The following is a 24991-nucleotide window of genomic DNA, read 5'->3' as shown; positions in this document are numbered from 1 at the left end:
TCTCTTCCTTTGTTACTTAAGTGGCACATGGCCAGAAGTGTGGGAATGAATGGGGCAATCACTTGTTGACCAAATACCAGCCCTAATTACACGGATCATCGAAAGACGCATGGCTATTATTTTCCAATCGATGAACCAGGAAGAAAAGCAAAAAGCATTGCACACATATCACCTTGAGATCGACTTGGAAGCACCAGAGAGAAAGTTGCAGAAGGACAATGTTGGCCATAGGGATAATTTTGTTTGTTTTGTTGCTTGTTCTGCTGATTCTCTTCTTCCTGAGACAATTTTGGACCCGAAGACATTTGCCTCCTGGTCCTGTGGCCCTACCTTTCATCGGGACTTTGTTGGCAAATGGGATTGGGCTTCAAGGAGATGTTTTGCTTAAGGTATTTAATTTTAAATAATCAACCAGTCGGCAAGACCATAATTTTAACTATTTTCTTTGTGCCATAATTTTATTTATTTATTTTGTCCAATACGTAATACACATTGAAGAGAATAGATGTGTAATAATATAAGTAAAGAAAAGAATAGAAGAAAAGATATAAAAGTATAGGTGAACATATTTGAAAGGAAGAAAAGATAAATGTGGTAAGGAGAGACAAATGGACAGGGGAGGGAAGGCACGCTGGTGCACTTATGTATGCCCCTTACTGACCTCTAAGGCACCTGCAGAGGTCAATCGTGGAGAGTCTAAGGGAAAAATGTTGGGGGTTAGGGGTTGACACTACTGAGTCAGGTAATGAGTTCCACGCTTCGACAACTCGGTTGCTGAAGTCATATTTTTCACAGTCAAGTTTGGAGCGGTTAGGGTTAATTGTGGATTTTATTATCCTAATTAATATTAACCTAAGGCAGTGTTTCTTAATTATTTTCTGTTACCCACCCACTCCCACCCAGGAAGACGTAAATGTTCCCCCCCCCAACTCTCCGCTGGGATGATTGTTTGCAATATTCAACACATTTTCGCTGAAAAAATTCAAGCAGCTTATTGGGGTGATTGGGATGTCATGTGTACAGTATTTGGCTGTATCTATGCTGGCCTCTGCCAACATTTTTAGATGCAGTAAACATACTGGTTTTTCCTCGTCTCCCACCGTAGTCACAGTGAAGCCAAGCGGTACATCTGTTTCATCCTGTTTCCTCATTTTAGCTTTTGGGAGACTTACGTTTGTCTCATTCTCTCCGTCTCTCTCCTTCTTTCTTTTCATCCCTGTTAAATATTTTTCCATGGTGTCTCTTAATTATATTACATATTACATATTACATATTACATATTACATATTACATATTACATATTACATATTACATATTACATATATATAATTATATAATTATATATTATATTATATATTTCTCCTTCCTTCCTTCCTTCCTCCCTCCCTCCATTTCTCCTTCCTTCCTTGTTCCCTCCATTTCTCCTTCCTTCCTTCCTCCCTCCATTTCTTCTTCCTTCCTCCCTCCCTCCCTCCCTCCATTTCTCCTTCTTTCCTTCCTCCCTCCATTTCTCCTTCCTTCCTTGTTCCCTCCATTTCTCTTTCCTTCCTTCCTCCCTCCCTCCTTCCTTTTCTCCCTCCTTCCTTCCTTCCTTCCTTTCTCCATTTCTTCTTCATCCCTCCCTCCCTCCCTCCATTTCTCCTTCCTTTCTTCCTCCTCATTTCTCCTTCCTGGTTGAACCATACTCTGTGGGCCGGTCACAGATAGCAGGCGGGCTGCATATGGCCCCCGGGCCACCACTTGCCCAGGTCTGCTCTTAAGGCTTTGCACTTCATATCTCCTGCTCTGTGCTGTGTGCTATTGTTCGGTGCAAAAAACCCCAACTCCCTGTGCCAAAAAAAGCAAATTCCCCAGGGCCATGCACCCCCACCCCCGACATCACTCCATGCCCCCCCCAGAGCAGCCCACTATATGAGAAACACTGACCTAAGGCAATATTCTTGCATGATGAAGAATGTAATCAAGTGATAGTGATACAATCAAGTGATACAATATTATCAGAGAAGAAGCTACACAAGAGGAAGTTAACAATTCTTAATGCTATTTTTACAATGTTGTTACAGTGGACTCTGGCAGTAGATCATTAGATTTGTTTATTTGTTTGTTTTTATTTGTTCATTTGTTTGTTATACTAGAGTATATTGTTATATATTAGCTGCACATACTCTGTTTTATTTGACTGTAACATTTCTTATCTTTGGTTCACTTGGCAGCATGTAAAACGATATGGGAATATATACTCCATGTGGCTCGGCCCTTACTATGTGGTAGTACTGTCTGGATACAAAGCTGTGAAAGAAGAAATGACCAAATTCTCCGAAGAGTTTTCTGATCGACCAGATGATCCTTTCTTGACTGCTTTAGGAAAAGGAAAGGGTAGGTGCAAATTGTAAAGAATTGTATCTCAATAACCATCACACTATTATAATTTGTGGTACTATTATTTGTTAGCATTCAACACTGGGCTTATAACCAATGTTAGAATACCAAACTTAAAACAGAGTATATGTGGCAGTGGTGGTTGTTCAGCCAATAACCAGTAAACAGTCAGCTACATACATATCCAGGTAAAGCAAACATACATATAGCACTAACCATTAATATTACCCACAGGTTTTTTTAAATTTATTTATTTATTTATTTATTTATTTATTCATTCATTCATTCATTCATTCATTCATTCATAGAAACATAGAAACATAGAAGTCTGATGGCAGAAAAAGACCTCATGGTCCATCTAGTCTGCCCTTATACTATTTTCTGTATTTTATCTTAGGATGGATATATGTTTATCCCAGGCATGTTTAAATTCAGTTACTGTGGATTTATCTACCACGTCTGCTGGAAGTTTGTTCCAAGGATCTACTACTCTTTCAGTAAAATAATATTTTCTCATGTTGCTTTTGGTCTTTCCCCCAACTAACTTCAGATTGTGTCCCCTTGTTCTTGTGTTCACTTTCCTATTAAAAACACTTCCCTCCTGGACCTTATTTAACCCTTTAATATATTTAAATGTTTCGATCATGTCCCCTCTTTTCCTTCTGTCCTCCAGACTATACAGATTGAGTTCATTAAGTCTTTCTTGAAACGTTTTATGCTTAAGACCTTCCACCATTCTTGTAGCCCGTCTTTGGACCCGTTCAATTTTGTCAATATCTTTTTGTAGGTGAGGTCTCCAGAACTGAACACAGTATTCCAAATGTGGTCTCACCAGCATTCTATATAGTGGGATCATAATCTCCCTCTTCCTGCTTGTTATACCTCTAGCTATGCAGCCAAGCATCCTACTTGCTTTCCCTACCGCCTGACTGCACTGTTCACCCATTTTGAGACTGTCAGAAATGACTACCCCTAAATCCTTTTCTTTTGAAGTATTTGCCAACACAGAACTGCCAATACAATACTCAGATTGAGGATTCCTTTTCCCCAAGTGCATTATTTTACATTTGGAAACATTAAACTGCAGTTTCCATTGCTTAGACCATTTATCTAGTAAAGCTAAATCATTTACCATATTACAGACGCCTCCAGGAATATCAACCCTATTGCACACTTTAGAGTCATCGGCAAATAGGCAAACCTTCCCTACCAAACCTTTCCCTATGTCACTCACAAATATATTAAAAAGAATAGGACCCAGAACAGACCCTTGTGGCACACCGCTTGTAACCTGACTCTGCTCAGAATACTCGCCATTAACAATAACTCTCTGATGTCTACGCTTCAGCCAGCTGCAAATCCATTGAACTATCCAGGGATTAAGTCCAATCTTCACTAATTTATCTATCAGCTCTTTATGTGGAACCATATCAAAGGCTTTGCTGAAGTCCAGGTAGGCAATATCCACGGCACCACCTTGATCCAACACCTTTGTGACATAGTCAAAGAAATCAATGAGATTAGTCTGACATGATTTGCCTTCAGTAAAGCCATGCTGATTTGGGTCCAATAAGTTATTGTTTTTTAGGTGCTGATTTATCCTCTTTTTGAGTAGAGTCTCCATCATTTTAACTACAACTGATGTCAAGCCAACTGGCCTGTAGTTACCAGCTTCTTCTCTACTGCCCTTCTTGTGAATAGGCACAACACTGGCCATTCTCCAATCCTCAGGAACTTCTCCTGTTAACAACGATTGGTTAAACAAATCAGTCAGGGGGGTAGTAATGACAGATCTGAGTTCTTTAAGAACTCTGGGGTGGATGCCATCTGGACCCATTGCCTTATTTATCTTTAATCGTTCAAGTTCTTCTAAGACATCGGCTTCTAAGATCACTGGAGCTGAATCTGTACAGTTGGAAGCAATGCTATATCCCTCTATAGTATTATTTTGTAAGGTGTCTTTTGAGAAAACTGAACAGAAGTAGCTATTGAAATGGTCAGTGATCTCCTTATTCCCATTAATGCATGTATTATTCCCGGTACTAAGCTTCGTGATGCCGCAGTTTTTCTTCTTCTTATCATTAATATATCTGAAGAAGGTTTTATCCCCCTTCTTTACAGATTTGGCAATTTCTTCCTCTTTTGAGGCTTTAGCATCATATATTATCTGTTTCGCCTCCTTCTGTCTCATTTTATACACCTCCCTATCAGCTATACTTCCAGACTCTTTATACCTCCTATAGGCAGCCTTTTTTTCATTGACTATAGCCCTTACATCATTGCTAAACCATAGCGGTTTCTTCTTCCTTTTACCTTTAGTTATTTGCCTTACATACAGTCCAGTGGCTTTTAAGATGGCCTTTTTTAATACAGTCCACTGGATGCTCACTCCTGCCATTTTATCCCTCCCCTTTAATTCATTATCTAAATATTCTCCCATTGCATTAAAATTTGTTTTTCTGAAATCCAATACTTTGGTTGCATTATAGGATTGCTCACAATGAGTTTTCACATCAAACCACAAACATTTTCTCCCACCTTGACATCTGAAACCCAATTCCCATTCGTAAAAACTAAATCTAGAATATTCTCCCCTCTAGTTGGTGTCTTAACCAGCTGTGCCAGAGCTGCTCCTGTAAAGGCCTCTACTATATTCTTACTTTTGCATGTAAGGGCACTGGGGATATTCCAGTCAACATCAGGCATGTTGAAATCACCCATAACCACAATATCTCCCTTTACTGCCATTTGGGTAATTTCATCCACCATCTTGTTGTCATATTCCTCGGATTGCCCTGGAGGCCTATAGATCACCCCAATTCTAATGACAGAACCTTCTTTATTTTGCATGCAAATCCAGAGAGTCTCTAGACCTTGACACGTATTTTGAATTAGTGTTGTTTTTAGACTTTCTTTAATATAAATGGCTACTCCACCTCCCCTTCTCTCTATTCTATCCTTCCTATACAGTGTATATCCTGGTATGGATATTTCCCATTCATTAGAATCCTTAAACCATGTCTCAGTTATGGCAACCAGGTCCAAATTATCTCTAGATATTATGGCCATTAATTCACAGAGCTTGTTGCTCAAGCTTCGAGCATTTGTGCACATTACCCGAAGAACATTATTTTCGTTATTAGTTTGCCCCTTATCATCAACAACTACATCTATATTATTTGCAGCTCCCTTTTCATAAGCTTCCAAAAACTGCTTTATCCTCATTGGTCGGGGACAGAAATCACCCACATCATTCATTCATTTATTTATTGGATTTGTATGCCGCCCCTCTCCACAGACTCGGGGCGGCTAACAACAGTAATAAAACAGTATATAACAATAATCCAATACTAAAAACAGTTAAAAACCCATTATATAAAAACTCTATACAACACTATAAGTGTAATACATAGATAGTGATGGGCGTACCGAACTTGCACAATTCTGGTCTGTACTGAATTTTGCGGTGTTCGGTATGCCGAACACGAACCCGAAATTTTTTGAAACTTCAGGCAAAGTTTGGGGTTGCGTTCGGCGTTCGGAGCTTTGATGTCACCGGCAGGTTGCTAAGGACACCAAGGTGATCACTTCCTGGATTCCATGGAAACTCCGCCCCCGGAATCTCTTCGTGGGAGGGATTCCCCAACTCCTTCAAAGGGAGGTCTTCAAGTAAAAATAAACATTGTTATTTTTATGAGAAAAAGGATGCCGCAGCGGCACTGAAAGCAAAGGGCAATCCTTTCACATAAAAACAAAATTTTACGAAAAAGGAGGGCAGAAAAAAGAGGAGAAAAGTATGTAGGAATAATGGAGAGTGGGGTGGGGAGAACGGAAGGCCAATACACCTAAAGGGACTAATTTTATATTGACCATTTAAATATATGATCGATCTACCTTCATTGATCACCTGTCCATCCTGGAAACTACTTCCATTTGTTTTACAAATTCAAACGTACGTGTATGCCTTGAAATAATCCCATGTAACTAATATATTCAACAAAATATTATAGAGGGGGGGGGACCTGAACTCTTATTTCAGTTGGTTTATGAAAAGTAAATCCACGAATTAAGTTATTATTGACTAGAGAAATTAACCATTGCTTGTGATTTGATATTTCCACCTGAAATCAAGAGAGATGTCTCTCTCAAATCTGAACGATAAATTCCCACAATGCCTTCCGCAGCCCTTCCCTTTTTAACCCTTCTGCGACATCCTTGATTACTGACAGCTGTGAACTTGTAAATCTACAAATTGAGTTACTGTTGACTAATGAAATTAACCATTGCTTGTGATTTGATATTTCCACCTGAAATCAAGAGAGATGTATGGCCCACAATTAGACCTAAGCATATTTTAACACGAATGTTATAAGGAATCCCTGGTCACTGTCTGCTGATGCCCACAGGAATTATTCTTTCCAATGGCCACAACTGGAAACAGCAGCGACACGTTGGCGTCACTTCTATGCGGAAGCTGGGACTGGGGAAGAAAAGCATTGAGCATAAAATAGACGAAATTGCTCAGACGTTGGTAGATGCCTTTAGACAAACAAAAGGTAAATCATTTGGGATAATGACAATGGCTCAAGTTCCGTATCTGCAGAAATCGTTTCCATTCTGAGCGTTTTGAATAAAAACCTGTGTATTTAATTTTATTTTTCTATTTTTCTTCTTTTTTAAAATAATTTTAATTGCAATTTTTCAAGCAAAACAACATGGAAGACAAACATATAAAATACAGCTTTACATTATCGAAATTCTCCTTCAATTCTACATTTTCCTATCAATTTACTTATCGTTATTGTTTTATACCTAAACATTTTTAATCTTTACCTATTCATTATATGCACTATTAACTATTATACAATAATTATATACTATTATATACATTATCTTACAACTGTTAAGATTTAAGGTTACATCTATCACATAGAATAGAATAGAATAGAATAGAATAGAATTCTTTATTGGCCAAGTGTGACTGGGCACACATGGAATTTGTCTTTGGTGCAGATGCTCTCGGTGTACATAAAAGAAAAGATTCAAGTATCAAGAATCATGAGGTACAACACTTAATGATTATAGGGGACAAATAAGCAATGTGGAAACAATCAATATTAATAAAAATCTTAAGGATACAAGCAACAAGTTACAGTCATACAGTCCTAAGTGGAAGGAAAAGGATGATAGGAATGGTGAGAAAAAACTAGTAGTAATAGTAATGAAGACATAGTAAATAGTTTGGCAGTGTTGAGGGAATAGTTTGTTTAGCAGCGTTCAGGAAAAACCTGTTCTTGTGTCTAGTTGTCTTGATGGGCAGTGCTCTATAGCGACGTTTTGAGGGTAGGAGTTGAAACAATTTATGTCCAGGATGCAAGGGGTCAGTAAATATTTTCACAGACCTCTTTTTTCCCTTTCTTATCACATTTTTATGACATTTCATTCTTATACTAATTCACACATTAATTTTATTTTTATTTTTTCTTTTCGAGCCAATCATACCACCTATCCCAAATTTTATAGTACCCTGTTTCCTTTCTCTCTTTCAGTTCCATGGTCAGTTTACTCATTTCTGTACATTCTACAATCAATTTATTTTTCTTTTTTTTTCTATTTTTCAAACAATTAATAATAATAATAATAATAATAATAATAATAACAACAACAACAGCAGCAGCAGCAGCAATGACTATTATTATTATTATTATTATTATTATTATTATTATTATTATTATTATTATTATTATTTAGATTTGTATGCCGCCCCTCTCCGGAGACTCGGAGCGGCTCACACAAGTGATAAACAATGTAACAAATCCAATACTTTAAAAAGACATCTAAAAACCCATATCATTAAAATATTCCAAATTTTTTTCCTTCCTCGCCTTAGAAGTTCTGTTCCCTAAACATTCATTATAAAATATCTTCATTTGCAGAACAGCCATTTGACCCTTCATTTCCGGTACTAAATGCAGTTTCTAATGTCATATGTTCTTTGAGTTTTGGACATCAGTTTGCTGCTGAAGATGAAACCTTCCAGAAGTTAATTCAAGCCCTTGATACTGTTGTGAAATTCACTGGTAGCTTTTTCCATATGGTGAGTCATTTCTGTAGACAAGAGAGACAAAACTCCCTTCAAACATATATTTCCATCCCCATTTTCATGGTCGTGTAAGGCAGTGTTTCCCAACCTTGGCCACTAACAAATGTCCCAAAAATCCCAAGGGTTGTAAATAATGTCTCCGAACTGGGCTGAAGTAAGGGTACTCACTATTTTTGCAATAGCTACAGTCTTTCATAAAGCAATTTTCCAAAGACTGGGTTTCTCCAAGAAAGCAGGGGTGTTGGTTTAGAGGAAACTCTGGATCTGTTTCTCTTTCTCTGTTAAACCATGAACGATAACTCCTGCAAATAGCACTCCCACAAACCTCCTCTTTTATGCACGCTGCAGAATTTTCTATTACTCACAGCGGTGATCCAGATCCCTTCCTGAGTCTGTGCAACTGTTCCTGTCTCTCCCTAATCCTTCACACACACACATTCAGGATTGGATCATTAATCACTCCCTCTCCATCCGACTCAGACAAGGCCCTAGTTGGGGGTCCCATAAGCATTGCAGCGGCCTTCACCTCTATCTCTCCTGAAACTTCAGCTACCACCTCTCCTTCCCCCTCACTGTCAGAATCCTCCGATAGCCACACAGGTCTCCGATGCTCGGACGGGCCCGGCTCCTCAAAATCTGTTATCAGAGGAGCTGACTGTCAACCAACCACAACATATTGTTTACCATGTTTTAACCTGTTTATAATTTTTTTTTGGGCTTGATTAGTAATTACTGTCTGTTACTCTCAACTGCTGATTGTTCCCTAATTGTTATGGGAAATAAATAACTTTTCCTCTTCTTTTTCTATTAGGTGTATGATTTGTCCCCTGCATTAATGAACTACCTCCCAGGCCCCCACAAGAAAGCCCTGGGTTCTATAGCCTGGATCCTTTCCTTTGCAAAGCAAGAAATACAGAAACACAAGGAATCCGGCTCTCTCCACGAGCCACAAGATTTCATTGATTACTATCTTCTTGAGATGGAGAAGGTATGAGTTTATTGTAGTTCAATACATGGGTAAGGGAACCAGAGAGGTACTTGTTACTGTATACTTCATGGCACAGGACCAGGATACCTACGAGACCGCCTTCTGCCGCACGGATCCCAGTGACCAGTTAGGTCCCACAGAGTTGGTCTCCTCCGGGTCCCGTCAACTAAACAATGTCATTTGGCGGGACCCAGGGGAAGAGCTTTCTCTGTGGCGGCTCCGACCCTCTGGAATCAGCTCCCTCCAGTGATTAGAACTGCCCCCACCCTCCTTGCCTTTCTTAAACTCCTTAAAACCTACCTCTGTCGTCAAGCATGGGGGAACTGAGATATCTCCCCTTGCCTATGCAGTTTTATGTATGGTATGTTTGTATGTATGCTTTTTTATATAATGGGTTTTTAGGTTTTTAATGTAAAATTGTTATTTTAGACTTTTATATTAGATTTGCTAATATAAACACAGAAACGCTGCATAGAATACATTGTAAATTTCACTTTTGCATTTCAAACCTCAGAGTAAGAATGACCCCAACTCTACCTACAATGAAGAAAACCTGTGTCAGTGTATTTTTGATTTTTTTGGTGCTGGAACAGACACATCCTTTGTTTCTATGAAGTGGGCACTGATCCTATTGGCAACTCATCCTGATATCCAAGGTGAGAGAGAAATCTGGACCGTGGGAACCAGGGCCACTCTCAGGGTCTAAAACACACAGGAATCATTGAGAATTATTTGAAATATCAATGGTTATTGAATGATAAAGAGCACTGGTCTCCAAACAGTTCTGTGATACTTAGCTTGCAGCTATGATTGCAATTCACGGTCCTTCTTCTTTCACAAAGTGACGCAAACTTTGCTCTGGTTTAGTTTCAAAGCGGGGAAAAATCAGCACACAAAAGGTCAAAGTCAGTAAAGCAGTCATGAAACACAACGATCAGATAATCCTCCATAATGGCCAAACCCACAGGCTGCTCTTTATAGCAGCCTCACTAATACCACAATACCATACCTGACAAAACAAACAAATAAAATAATACATTTTTAAACAGTACATGACACTCAAGAGGAGAATGGGATTACATTTAATGCCTAAAAGGCAGTACTACAGTGCTACTGAGGAGTAATATTAGGAAATAAATAAGTGAACCACAATACTGAAACTAAAACTTCGGTTTCCATCACATTTTTCCTAGAGAAAATCAAGAAGGAGATTGAAGATGTGTTTGGCTTCTCAAGGTCAATATCCTACCAGGATCGGAAGAATCTGCCTTATACCAATGCTGTGATTCATGAAATGCAACGTTTCAAATATGCCTTGCTATTTGGGGTCCCCAGGCAGAGTAAACAGGACGTGAAGATGAGGGGATACCATATTCCAAAGGTGAGAAACATGGTCAGGATGCATTCCAGCACTCCAACATAGAAGGAAAAGCAGAAAACAGGTAGTCCTCAACTTATGGTCACTTAAGAACTGTTCAAAGTTTCAACAGACTTTCTTCCTGGTATGACAGCTGAGCGGCTGTCAAACACACAGACTGGAGTTTCAGAAACACCAAAATATATTGCATTAACAAATTGGCTGAGAGCTGCAATCACGGCAAAAGAATGTCTGTTTCCTACCAAAAAGTCTGGGTTATCTTCAAGGCCAATAACAAATGTCCAACCCCCACCCCCACCCCAAGGTTTGTAAATAATGTCTCCGAACTGGGCTGAAGCAAATGTAGTCACTCTTTTTTGCAATAGCTACAGTCTTTCATAAAACATTTGTCCAAAGGCTGGGTTTCTCCAAGGAAGCAAGGATGTTGGTTTAGAGAAAACTCCTGATCTGTTTCTCTTTCTCTGTTAAACCACGAACGATAACTCCTGCAAAGAATATTCCCTCAAAACCTCCCCTTTTATTCATGCTGCAGAATTCCCTATGACTCTCAGCTGTAATCAAAATCTTCTCCTGCATCTGCACAACTGTTCCTGTCTCCCCCTTATCCTTTGCACACATACATTCAGGATTGGATCATTAATCATCCTCTGCTCATCCAACCCAGACAAGACCCTAGCTGGGAGTTCCATGGGCAATCCAGGGGCCTCCACCTCTATCTCTCCAGCTTCCACCTCTCCTTCCCCCTCACTGTCTGAATCCTCCGATAGCCACACAGGTCTCCGATGCTTGGAGGGACCCAAAGGATCTGGCTGTGATCCAACTACAACACAGACCCTCCACCAAACCCAGTTTCAAAGTTACAATAATTACAGCATCCCCACAGGCATTTGCCCTTATGACCAGGGGTTCACTTTTTCCCATGCCACATGGCTATGCCGTGTCACCACGCAATGCTGAAAAATCCATGCACACCCCTTACTGAGCTCTTAGGAATCTGGAGAGCTCAACCGTGGACAGTCTAAGGGTAAAATGTTGGGGGTTAGGGGATGATACTACAGGGTCCGGTAATGAGTTCCACACTTCAACAACTCGATTACTAAAGTCATATTTTTTACAGTCACGTTTGGAGCGGTTAATATTGAGCTTGAATCTGTTATGTGATCTTGTGTTGTTGTGGTTGAAGCTGAAGTAGTCGTTGACAGGCAGGACATTGCACCATATAATCTTGTGGGCAATACTTAGATCATGTTTAAGGCGTCTTAGTTCTAAACTTTCTAGGCCCAGGATTGTAAGTCTAGTTTCATACGGTATTCTGTTACGGGAGGAGGAATGCAGGGCTCTTCTTGAGAAGTATCTGTTTTTTAGACAGCTATGTATCCATAAAGGCAAACTATGAGCAAATGTTTCATCAATATTTTTTACACTTTTCTGCCTGTTTCCTTTATTAACCTGCTCTGCCTACTTATCCTTCTTCTTCTTTTAACAGGGGACTTTTATTGCCCCAGACTTGCGTTCTGTTCTTCAAGATCCTGAACAATGGGAGAAACCTAAAGAATTCAACCCAAATCACTTTTTAGACAAGGATGGGAAGTTCGTTGAACGGGAAGAGTTCCTACCATTTGGAACAGGTAAATCCAAGAGTCCAAAACAGCTGATAACAAACAGATTCCAAATACTCTCATCCCTGACTTGTTCTGAGGTTATCATCGTCTGAATAAACAACCCAGCATTCCTAGAGATTCCCAGGAGATTCCTAGAGAGGCCCTACGGAGGCTTCTCCCTGCCTTTTCCAGCCCTGTTTCCTCTCAGGAGATTCCTAGAGAGGCCCCACAGAGACTTCTCCCTGCCTTTTCTGGTTACAGTTTCAGAGGCTTGGGTTTATAACTGGAAAATGGTTCTTGAGAAGAGGCAAAAAAAAATCTTTAACCTCCTGTTCTTATCTAAGAAAGTTCGTAAGTAGAGGCATTTGTAGGTAGAGGTACCACTGTACTAGTTTTATTAATTTATTAATTAATTAATTCTACTAGCTTCTTACTCATGGAACTGGACCACTGAGTTATTTATTTATTTTTACTTTATTTATTTTGTAGATTGTTTATTGGATAAATGTACAAGTTTAAATATGGACATGACAAGGAATGAGCACAAATAAATAAATGGAGACAGTAGGACAGGAAAAGTAGGCAGCTGGTGTGCTTATGCATGTCCCCTCTATGGACCTCTTAGGAATGGTGTGAGGTCCACGATAGACAGTTTAAGGTTAACCCTGCTGTTCTGTTCAATAAAACTCCCTAATGTTATGTTCCCGGGTCACCCTGACCCGGACCGAAAACTCTTCATTTGAAGTGCTTATGTTTGGTCAATTTGAAAGCTTTTTTCACTTGGAAACAAGTTTGAACATTTCTGCACACATTGAAATGAAAATTGAAATGAAAAGATTAATGCTTATTGGTTTATTTTGCTGATAAAATGTGCGCCCCCCCCCCCATTTTTGTGAAAAGTGAAAATAATGGCACATAGCAAGGCCGAGGAGGGGGTGGTGGCCCTTTTGTGGCCAAAATAAACAAATAAGAATTGTTTTTTTCAGTTCATTTCTATTTTTCTTATGATTGTTCAATTTAGTATATCAAAACTTTTGGGGGGAAATTCCTTAGAGATTTGTAGCCTAAAAAAATATAAAGTGAAAATGGTTGCAAGTAGCCAGGGAGGTGGGGAGGCCTTATTTCTGATTTTACAAAACCAATAAGAATCATTTCTTTCAGTTCATTTATATTTTTCTTATATTCAGAAATGTTCAAACTACCAATTCCACCCCAACTTTAGTAAAATTTAACACATTTTGCAAGCTAAACTATCTATAAATTGAAAAAATGTTCACAAATAAAGGGGGGTCTGCCTTTTATAATCAAACTAAAGTAATATGCATAATTTTTTTCAGTTCAATTTACATATCATTGTGTGCAGAAATGTTCAGACTACTTTCCAAGTGAAAAAAGTTTTCAAATTGACCAAACATAAGCATTTCAAATGAAGAGTTTTTGGTCCAGGTCAGGGTGACCCGGGAACAGTACAAGTGTGACTTTTTTTTTCAGCAAGAAAGAACCCCCCCCACCCCCAAAAAAAATTCTCATAGAGAGAACCCCTGAAATTATGAAAAGTCATGAAATTTCAAGTTTCATATATGCAGGGAAAATTTTTTACAGGATCTCAAACTTTGATTTCGGGTCTCACCGACCCGAACAGAACAGCAGGGTTGCTATGAGGGTTAGAGGATGTAACAACAGAGTTGGGTAGAGCATTCCAGGCATTGACTATTCTGTTGCCAAGGTCATATTTTTTGCAGTTTGGAGCAGTTTACATTGAGTTTGTATCTATTATTTGCCGGAGTATTGTTGAGGTTGAAGCTGAAGTAGTCATTGACAGGTAGGATATTATAGCAGACAGTTTTGGGTCCTATTCTTATGTCAGATCATAAGCGGCATAGTTCCAGGTTGTCCAAGCCCAAAATTTTGAGCCTGGTGGCATTGTAAGCAGAGGAGTGGAGAATTCTTCCCATGAAATGCCTCTGAACCTGCACAATTGTATTAACGCCCGATATGCAGTGTGGATTCCAGGCAAATGAGCTGTATTCAAGAATTGGTCTGGCAAAGGTTTTGTATGCCCTAGTTTGCACTACAATATTACCAAAGAAAAAGCTTCACAAGATTAGGTTAATAACTCTTAATGCCTTTTTTTGGCAATGCTGTTACAATGAGCTCTGGGGCTTAGATCATTTGAGAAGAGTACTCCTAGGTCCTTGACAGAGTGAGGGTCATCTACAAGGACGTATCCACCCAACTTGTATTTAGTGTTCTGATTTCCATTATCAATATGTAGGACAGAACATTTGTTAGTTGTTAGCCAACGTCACTTTGTAGGCCAATAGCATTGTCAATGGTGTTAAATAGTTTTACATCATCAGCGAAGAGGACGCAGCTACTTATAATATGATTGCAAAGGTCATTTGTGTAAAGCAGAAAGGGTGTGGGTCCTAAAATGTTGCCATGGGGACACAGCTATTAATTGGTGCTGGTTTGATAAGATGCTCCCTATTTTGACTGCTTGTTGCCTGTTCGATAGAAACACAGCGATCCACTTGAGCAGTGATCCAGAAATACCATAAGAGCTTAGTTTTAATAGCAGTTTGTCATGTACCACTGAATCAAAGGCTTTGCAGAAGTTATATAAATTGTGTCTGTTGCTTTACCTTGTTCGAGTTGTGTGGTCCAAATGTTTCTGCAGTGTAGGAATTGTAGATTACAGGATAAATTTTTCCTGAAACCAAAATGCTTCTTAGAAGTGGAGGGCAATGGATTGGTTAATAATTGATCCCATGACTTTACAAATGATGCAACACAGTGAGATTGGTATGTAATTTTCTACTAGGCTAAATATTATAGCACCAAATTCATTAAGCTCCACCATTTTAATGACTGCAGACTTTCTTCTAATATAGTGCTTCCACTCCTGTCTGCTACTTCATGTATACCAATGAATCCTTCTCCACTGATGGTATGGACAGAAAGGGGTATTAAAAACACAGCTTCAACCATGGTAGATTTGAAAAGGTATCATCAGTACGCGGATGATACCCAGTTGTACATCTCCCTCCCATATCCACTCAACGAAGCAGTGGATGTGATGTGCCAGTGCCTGGAGGCTGTTGGGGTCTGGATGGGTGTCAACAGACTCAAACTCAACCCAGATAAGACGGAGTGGCGGTGGGTTTTGCCTCCCAGAGACAATTCTATCTGTCCATCCATCACCCTAGGGGGGGGAAATCATTGACCCCCTCAGAAAGGGTCCACAACTTGGGCGTCCTCCTCGATCCACAGCTCACATTAGAAAAACATCTTTCAGCTGTGGCGAGGGGGGCATTTGCCCAGGTTTACCTGGTGCACCAGTTCTGGCCCTATTTGGACCGGGAGTCACTGCTCACAGTCACTCATGCCCTCATTACCTCAAGGCTCGACTACTGTAATGCTCTCTACATGGGGCTACCTTTGAAAAGTGTTCGGAAACTTCAGATCGTGTAGAATGCAACCGCGAGAGCAATCATGGGCTTCCGTAAGTATGCCCATGTTACACCAACACTCCGCAGTCTGCATTGGATGCTGATCAGTTTCCGGTCAAAATTCAAAGTGTTGGTTATGACCTATAAAGCCCTTCATGGCATTGGACCAGAATATCTCCGGGACCGCCTTCTGCCGCACAAATCCCAGCGACCAGTTAGGTCCCACAGAGTAGGCCTTCTCTGGGTCCCATCGACTAAAAAATGTCATTTGGCAGGACCCACGGGAAGAGCCTTCTCTGTGGTGGCCCCAACCCTCTGGAATCAGCTCCCCCCAGAGATCAGAATTGCCCCCACCCTTCTTGCCTTTCGTAAGCTCCTTAAAACCCAACTCTGTCATCAGGCATGGGGGAACTGAGATATTCCTTTCCCCGCAGGTCTATACAATTTATGCATGGTATGTTTGTGTATATGTTTGGTTTTTAATAAGGGTTTTTAGTTATTTTAAATATTAGATTTGTCATACGCTGTTTTATTATTGTTGTTAGCTACCCCGAGTCTATGGAGAGGGGCAGCATACAAATCTAATAAATGAATGAATGAATGAATGAATGAATGAATGAATGAATGAATGAATGAATGAAAAATAAATAAACAAACAAACAAACCTGGAGGAATGAAAGAAGAGGATACCACAAATGGGGTCGACAATGAGGTGTGACAAGATCTGCTTGCTATCTGCTGTCCCTGCCCCTCCCACATTTCCAGAAATTCAATCACAACTCATTGCCACCTGCATTTGTCAATGCAGCATGGTATCCTCCCCTTTCATTCCTCCATAGCCAACCTGGTTATTACAGGCAGGAAGTGAAACCACTATGTTAAGAATCTGAAAGTCATCCACTCATTTACGACTCCTGCAATCTCACCTCATGGAATAGTATCCATAAAACAACCACATCCATAAATAATGTAAAGCAGAAGGTGATGGACTGCTCATTGCCACAAATACTCAAGGTGCCATGTAAAATCTGATAAAGTTAAAAGTGAAAGTCAAATGATTAAAACAGATTAACAGTTATCATTGATAAGAGACTCCCCCCCCCCCATTTCTTTAAATACTGGGAGAGAAGAGGCTAAACAGTCGGCCTTCTCCAGGTCCTGTCAACTAGACAATGTTGTTTGGCGGGCCTAGGGGAAGAGCCTTCTCTGTGGGGGCTCTGGCCCTCTGGAATCAGCTCCAGGGTATGTTCCGTCCTACATATTGGCAATGGAAATCAGAACACTAAATACAAGTTGGGTGGATACATACAGCCCCCATCCTCCTCGCCTTCCGCAAGAGTTTGAAGACTCATCTATGCCGCCAGGCCTGGAGCTTTAAGACTCCATCCCCCTGCTGATAAATGTTATGTATGTGTGTTATTTGAGTGGGAACAATCGATTTTAACATAACTGGGGATTTTTGATTAGATTAGTCAGTTGAAATTAATTGGACACTTCTACTGTACTGGGGGGCGGTTTCTTTCATATGTTGTAAGCTGCCCTGAATCTTTGGAGAGGGGAAGCATATAAATCCAACAGATAGATAGAAAGAAAGATAGATAGATAGATAGATAGATAGATAGATAGATAGATAGATAGATAGATAGGTAGGTAGGTAGGTAGGTAGGTAGGTAGGTAGGTAGATAAGATGATAGGTGGGTAGGTAGGTAGGTAGGTAGGTAGATAAGATGATAGGTGGGTAGGTAGGTAGATAAGATGATAGATAGATAGATAGATAGATAGATAGATAGATAGATAGGTAGGTAGGTAGGTAGGTAGGTAGGTAGGTAGGTAGGTAGATAAGATGATAGGTAGGTAGGTAGGTAGGTAGGTAGATAAGATGATAGGTGGGTAGGTAGGTAGATAAGATGATAGATAGATAGATAGATAGATAGATAGGTAGGTAGGTAGGTAGGTAGGTAGGTAAGATGATTGATTGATTGATTGATTGATTGATTGATTGATAGGTAGGTAGGTAGATAAGATGATAGATAGATAGATAGATAGATAGATAGATAGATAGATAGATAGATAGATAGGTAGGTAGGTAGGTAGGTAGATAAGATGATTGATTGATTGATTGATTGATTGATTGATTGATTGATTGATTGATTGATAGCTAGGTAGGTAGGTAGATAAGATGATAGATAGATAGATAGATAGATAGATAGATAGATAGGTAGGTAGGTAGGTAGGTAGGTAGGTAGGTAGATAAGATGATTGATTGATTGATTGATTGGTAGGTAGGTAGGTAGATAAGATGATAGATAGATAGGTAGGTAGGTGGGTAGGTAGGTAGATAAGATGATTGATTGATTGATTGATTGATAGGTAGGTAGGTAGATAAGATGATAGATAGGTAGGTAGGTAGATAAGATGATAGATAGGTAGGTAGGTAGGTAGGTAGGTAGGTAGGTAGGTAGATAGATAGATAGATAGATAGATAGATAGATAGATAGATAGATAGATAGATAGATAGATAGATAGATAGATAGATAGATAGATAGATAGATTACATAGCTTAATTGCCACACAATGTTCCAGTATCAGCCAAGTTTGGGCAATGGAGAATTTTCTAGTGATTCTGGAAATTCCTTGTGTAGATTTAACCTTGGGTTTTGAAACTCGATTCTCATGAATCTACTAGGGCAGAGATGGTGAACCTATGGCATGGGTGCCACAGGTGGTATGCAGAGCCATATCTGGTGGCACATGAACCATTGCCGTAGCCCAGCTCCAGCGTGCATGTGTTTGCCAGCTAGTTGATTTTTGGCTCACACAGAGGCTCTGGGAAGACATTTTTGGCTTCCAGAGAGCCTCCAGGGGGGATGGAGAAGGGTGTTTTTACTCTTACCTAGCTCCAGGGAAGCCTTTGGAGCCTGGGGAGGGTGAAACACCAGCCTATTTAGGCCACCAGAAGTTGGGAAACAGGCTGTTTGCTGCCTCCAGAGGGCCTCTGGGGGAGGGAATTGTTTTCCCCGTCTCCAGACATTGAATTATGGGTGTGGACACTCATGCATATGTGATAACATGCGCCCACGCTCTTTCAGCACCTGAGGAAAAAAAGGTTTGCCATCACTGTACTAGGAATTATGTGCAAACACATATACACCATGTGTGGCCTTCCCAAACTCCATTTTAACTGGCAGAGGGTTGCAGGAGACTGTCACAGCCAAATACAGCTTGGGAGTGCTTAAGCCACAGACACCCACGACATGAGTGATGCCAAGCTTGGCCATTCCTGCCATGCCCCCCGAGGTCAAACACAACCCAGATCTAGTACAAATCCCTCTTCACTTCAATCCCCCTGAGTGGATTTCCTTGCTTTTGGGGTGTACTCTGGAGAAATAATAATAATAATAATAATAATAATAATAATAATAATAATAATAATAATAACAACAACAACAACAACAACAACTATTATTATTATAATTATTATTATAATTATTATTATTATTATTATTATTATTATTATTTATTGGGAATCGCCCGACTGGCGATGAAATATGAAATCCAGCATAGTGATCTCGTTTGCTGTGTTGTACTGACATAATAATAATAGTAATAGTAATAGTAATAATAATAGAAATAATAATAATAATAACAACAACAACAACAACTATTATTATTATTATTATTATTATTATTATTATTATTATTATTAATTATTATTATTGGGAAGCGCCCGACTGGTGATGAAATACGAAATCCAGCATAGTGATCTCATTTGCTGTGTTGTACTGACATAATAATAATAATAATAATAATAATAATAATAGTAATAGTAATAGTAATAGTAATAGTAATAGTAATAGTAATAGTAATAGTAATAGTAATAGTAATAATAGAAATAATAATAATTATTATTATTATTATTATTATTATTATTATTATTATTATTTATTATTATTGGGAAGCGCCCGACTGGTGATGAAATATGAAATCCAGCATAGTGATCTCGTTTGCTGTGTTGTACTGACATAATAATAATAATAATAATAATAATAATAATAATAATAATAATAGTAGTAGTAGTAATAGTAACAGTAACAGTAACAGTAACAGTAATAATAGAAATAATAATAATAATAGAAATAATAATAATAATAATAATAATAATAATAATAATAATAATAATAATTTATTAGACTTGTATGCTGCCCTTCTCCAAAGACTCGGGGTGGCTCACAACAATAAACAATGCAATACAAATCTAATGATTAAAAAATATAACTAAAAACCCACTATCATTAAAACAATCAAAATTATACAATCATGACCATACATAAATCTTACTAGTTAGAGAGGGGATATATTAATTACCCCATGCCTGGTGACATAAATAGGTCTTCAGGGTCTTGCAGAAAGTGATCCCCTTTATGTATGGTTGTTTTTTTTCATTTACAGGTCTACGTGCCTGTTTGGGACAGCAGCTAGCAAGAATTGAGATCTTCACCTTTCTGACCAGCCTTTTGAGGGCCTTCAGCTTCCAGTTACCTGAAGGAGTGAAGGAATTCAATGAAGAACCTGTTGTAAAAATCACAAGGCCTCCACAGCCTTACAAGATACGTGCTATTTCCCACAAATTTTAAACCTACAAAAACACCACACGAAGAATTAAACTAATTACTATACACATTCAATGGGTAAATGCTTCCTTTACGCCTGTTCTCTTTATCTGAGCTTCTGCCTACATTTATTCTACAGGTTACTTTATGTTCTGTCGGGCTCTCTGGTAGACTCCTCCCAAAAATTCACAGGTACAAATTTCAGACACACACACACACGTTTGAAAATTCAAAACAATGTTCTTTATAATGAAAATTCACTTAAACTAAGCCTTCTTTCGGTATAGCAAAGAGCCCTCGTCTCCAAACAAACTGGTAATTTATACAAGTCCCTTATCAGTCCTGTGATACTTAGCTTGCAGCTGTGAGGCAATTCACAATCCTTCTTCTTTCACAAAGTGAAACACACTTTGCCCTGGTTTAGTTTCAAAGCGGGGAAAAATCAGCACACAAAAGGTCAAAGTCAGTAAAGCAGTCACAAAACACAAAGATCAGATAATCCTCCACAATGGCCAAACCCACAGGCTGCTCTTTATAGCAGCCTCACTATTTACCACAGCCCCACCCAACCACAGGTGGCCTCATTTTCTTTGATAATAATCTCAGTTGTTGTTGCCTATACATCACTCTCAGCATGTGTGGCTGTATCATTAACTCTTGTTCTGAATCCAAGGAGGAGCTAGATAATTGATCTCCTTCTGAGCTGTCTGCCACACTCTCCTCCTCCCTGTCACTCATGTCTTCTTGGTCAGAGGAGCCTTCATCTTTAGATTCCACCGGGGGCAAACCAGGCCTGCAGCATGTGGATGTCTCCCCCACATCCACACTCCTTGGGACAGGAGCTGGGCCAGAGCTAACCACAACCCTCTACAGCAATGATGGCAAACCTATGACACGGGTGCCATAGGAGGCACATGGAGCCTTATCTAGTGGCACACGAGCCATTGCTCTAGCTCACCTCCAAAATGCACATCCAGCTGATTTTTGGCTAACACAGAGGCTCTCGGAGGGCGTTTTTGGCTTCCAGAGAGCATCTGGGGGAAAGGGGGAGGGCGTTTTACCCTCTCCCGGCTCCAGGGAAGCCTTTGGAGCCTGGGCAAGGTGAAAAACAAGGCTGCTGGGCACACCAGAAGTTGGGAAACAGGCCATTTTGGTCCTCCAGAGGCTATCCGTGGGACATATGAAGCTGGTTTCGCCCTCCCCAGGTATTGAATTATGGGTGTGGGCACTCGCACATGTGCGATAGTGCATACCCACACTATTCTCTTCATTCTTCATTCTCTACATCAGTGATCTCTGTGACAATATTGAAAGCAACTGTGTTCTTATTGCCGACGATGTGAAACTTTTCAACACCACTGATAACACACTCACCCTCCAAAAAGACCTGGACTTTGTCTCAGACTGGTCTAACACCTGGCAACTTCAAATATCAACCAACAAATGCTCTACCCTCCACATCGGCAAAAATAATCCAAACCGCACATACGAACTGAATAATCAATCACTCACTCCTAACCCACATTCTGTAAAAGACCTTGGAATACTAATATCAAATGACCTAAGTGCTAAAGCCCACTGCAACAATATTGCCAAAAAAGCCTCTAGAGTTGTTAACCTGATCCTACGCAGCTTCTGCTCATGCAATCTCACACTACTCACAAGAGCCTACAAAACTTTTGCCAGACCCATCCTAGACTACTGCTCATCTGTCTGGAACCCACACCACATCTCAGACATCAACACCCTTGAAAATGTCCAAAGATATTTCACCAGAAATGCTTGGAGGGGGAAAGACTTTGTATTTAAAAAAATAGGAGAACAGCGTGCTTGCAGGCACTGAAACGGTGTCTTTTGAAAAAAGAAAAGGGAGGGGCACCCCCCTTGCCTTTCTTCCTTCCCACTCACCCTTTAGCCTAGCCTTGCTTCTTCCACCCGCCCCCTTTAGCTGCTCCTCCCTGCCCTCTGTTCGCCTCCCTTGTAAAGTTTGGGATTTTCCTGAAGGATTTGCACGCATTATTTGCTTTTACATTGATTCCTATGGGAAACATTGTTTCGTCTTACGAACTTTTCACCTTATGAACCTCCTCGTGGAACCAATTAAGTTCGCATCATGAGGTACCACTGTACATTTCTTCTGCGGTCTTAAGCCAAAACAAAAGGTAACTTTTCTTAATATTATACTTTTCAATCATATGTCTTTCAAAGAGAAAAAAAGCATTTTCTTTGCAGATTATCTTGAAGAAAGCCGAGGCTTGGACTCTAATTTATTTCTCGGATGTAATTTGGAACGTTGACAACTTTCCACGCTTCGACAACTCGGTTACTGAAGTCATATTTTTTACAGTCAAGTTTGGAGCGGTTAATATTAAGTTTAAATCTGTTGTGTGCTCTTGTGTTGTTGTGGCTGAAGGTGAAGTAGTCGTCGACAGGCAGGACATTGCAGCATATGATCTTTTGGGCAATACTTAGATCTTGTTTAAGGCATCTTAGTTCTAAGCTTTCTGTTGGACTTTATCCAACAGAAACTGAACAAATTCCTCAGCTCTACCCTGCAAGGGTTCTTCCATTCCTCTACATTGAGAAGGGAATGAGTCACCCTAAAAAGGATGGCTGGGCGCGAATCCATGGAGGCAATAGGTGTGGAAAAAATGTGAACATTTTGCCATCCATATCACCACTGTTAGGTCCTAATAAATGCTCTTAACACTGTTCAGTCAGATTCGGAGTTACTGGTTCTCCAGCATCACTCTAGACGTATATTATTATTATTATTATTATTATTATTATTATTATTATTATTAATAAGATTTGTATGCCGCCTTTCTCCGAAGACTCGGGGCGGCTCACAACAGTAATAAAAACAATATAGTAGTGGAACAAATTTAATATTAAAAAACATATAAAACCCTATCATTATTTAAAAAACCAAACAACACATTCATACCAAACATAAAACAAAGTATAAAAAAGCCTGGGGGAAAGGTGTCTCAACTCCCCCATGCCTGGGGGTATAAGTGAGTCTTGAGTAGTTTACGAAAGACAAGGAGGGTGGGGACAGTTCTAATCTCCAGGGGGAGTTGGTTCCAGAGGACCGTGGCCGCCACAGAGAAGGCTCTTCCCCTGGGGCCCGCCAAACAACATTGTTTAGTCGAGGGGACCTGGAGAAGGTCAACTCTGTGGGACCTTATCGGTCGCTGGGATTCGTGCGGTAGCAGGCGGTTCTGGTATCTTCTGGCACTTCATCTCCTGGAGCTCCTTGGTAAATCATGGAGCTTTGCTGGATCCGCCACCACAGATAGGTGACAAAGGCGCAATGTGGTCCAATGCCCTAATGACGTCCTGTTCCAGGCAACCACCAGGGACTCAACTGGATGGTGGACAAGGAGTCAGGTATTTCTCCAAGCACCCTCTGGAACCCTTCAGGGTCCATTTGGCATCTGGGGCAGAATCACCTAATCAGCTCTACCTTCTGCAATGGAGTAGTAGTACTTAAAGTCCAACCTCAGCAGGAAATGATCTGACCATGACAAGGGTGAAGTATCTATACAAAACCTACAAAACCTACAAAACTTTTGCCAGACCCATCCTTGAATACAGATCATCTGTCTGGAACCCATACCACATCTCGGACATCAACACCCTCGAAAACGTCCAAAGATATTTCACCAGAAGAGCCCTTCACTCCTCCACTCGAAACAGAATATCCTACGAAAATAGACTAACAATCCTGGGTCTAGAAAGCTTAGAACTACGGCGCCTACAACATGATTTAAGTATTCACCACAAGATCATATGCTACAACGTCCTACCGGTCAATGATTACTTCAGCTTCAACCGCAACAACACAAGAGCACACAACAGATTCAAACTTAATATTAACCGCTCCAAACTTGACTGTAAAAAATATGACTTTAACAATCAAGTTGTCGAAGTGTGGAACTCATTACCGGACTCAATAGTGTCAACCCCTAACCACCAACATTTCTCCCTTAGACTATCCACAATTGACCTCTCCAGGTTTCTAAGAGGTCAGTAAGGGGCGTACATAAGTGCACTAGTGTGCCTTTCATCCCCTGTCCAATTGTCTTTCCTTTATCTCATATATCATATATATTTTCTTCCTTTCATATATCTTCTTCTCTATTTTTACATATTATCTTTATGTATATTACTTCATGTCCATTCTCTTCCATATGCATTGTGTATTGGAAAAATGAATAAATAAAATATAAATAAATCCTTAGTTCCAGATCATGTCTCTATTGCTCCAAGAGGAACACTAGGTCAACTGTGCCCCCCACGCACACACGAGTCGGACCCTGAACTACTTGGGATAGGTCCATGATTGGAAGCCAGGAACTCCTGAGCTACATCCAAGGATTCACCGAGTGATGGTAAATTGAAGTCCCCCAGTACCATAAACCTGGGGAACTCCACCGCCAGTACAGTGGTACCTCGACATACGAGTTTAATTCAT

The 24991-nt window shown here is 40.0% G+C and overlaps 1 protein-coding gene across 1 annotated transcript; it reads left to right on the top strand.

Annotated features, from left to right (window-relative positions):
- Positions 1-218: 218 nt before the first annotated feature.
- On the top strand, positions 219-21492 carry LOC139168543 (cytochrome P450 2J5-like). The gene is made up of 10 exons (XM_070754165.1): positions 219-389; positions 2214-2376; positions 6786-6935; positions 8316-8476; positions 9294-9470; positions 9985-10126; positions 10664-10851; positions 12335-12476; positions 20351-20519; positions 21471-21492. The coding sequence occupies exons 1-10, from the start codon at positions 219-221 to the stop codon at positions 21490-21492; spliced, it is 1485 nt and encodes a 494-aa protein (XP_070610266.1).
- Positions 21493-24991: the final 3499 nt, after the last annotated feature.

The sequence above is a fragment of the Erythrolamprus reginae genome, chromosome 5 (genome assembly GCF_031021105.1).
Source record: "Erythrolamprus reginae isolate rEryReg1 chromosome 5, rEryReg1.hap1, whole genome shotgun sequence".
NCBI classification, from domain to species: Eukaryota; Metazoa; Chordata; class Lepidosauria; order Squamata; family Dipsadidae; genus Erythrolamprus; species Erythrolamprus reginae.
Note: the sequence above shows the minus strand (reverse complement) of the source record. Positions and strands in the feature narration are given on the sequence as shown.

Excerpts from the sequence above, each read along its gene's own strand:
- LOC139168543 (XM_070754165.1), top strand. The coding sequence starts at position 219 with ATGTTGGCCATAGGGATAATTTTGTTTGTTTTGTTGCTTGTTCTGCTG. Across the intron at positions 6,936-8,315 it reads TGCCTTTAGACAAACAAAAG|AACAGCCATTTGACCCTTCA; the intron begins GTAAATCATTTG and ends CTTCATTTGCAG. Across the intron at positions 20,520-21,470 it reads CCTTACAAGATACGTGCTAT|TCCAAAATGCACATCCAGCT; the intron begins TTCCCACAAATT and ends CTCTAGCTCACC.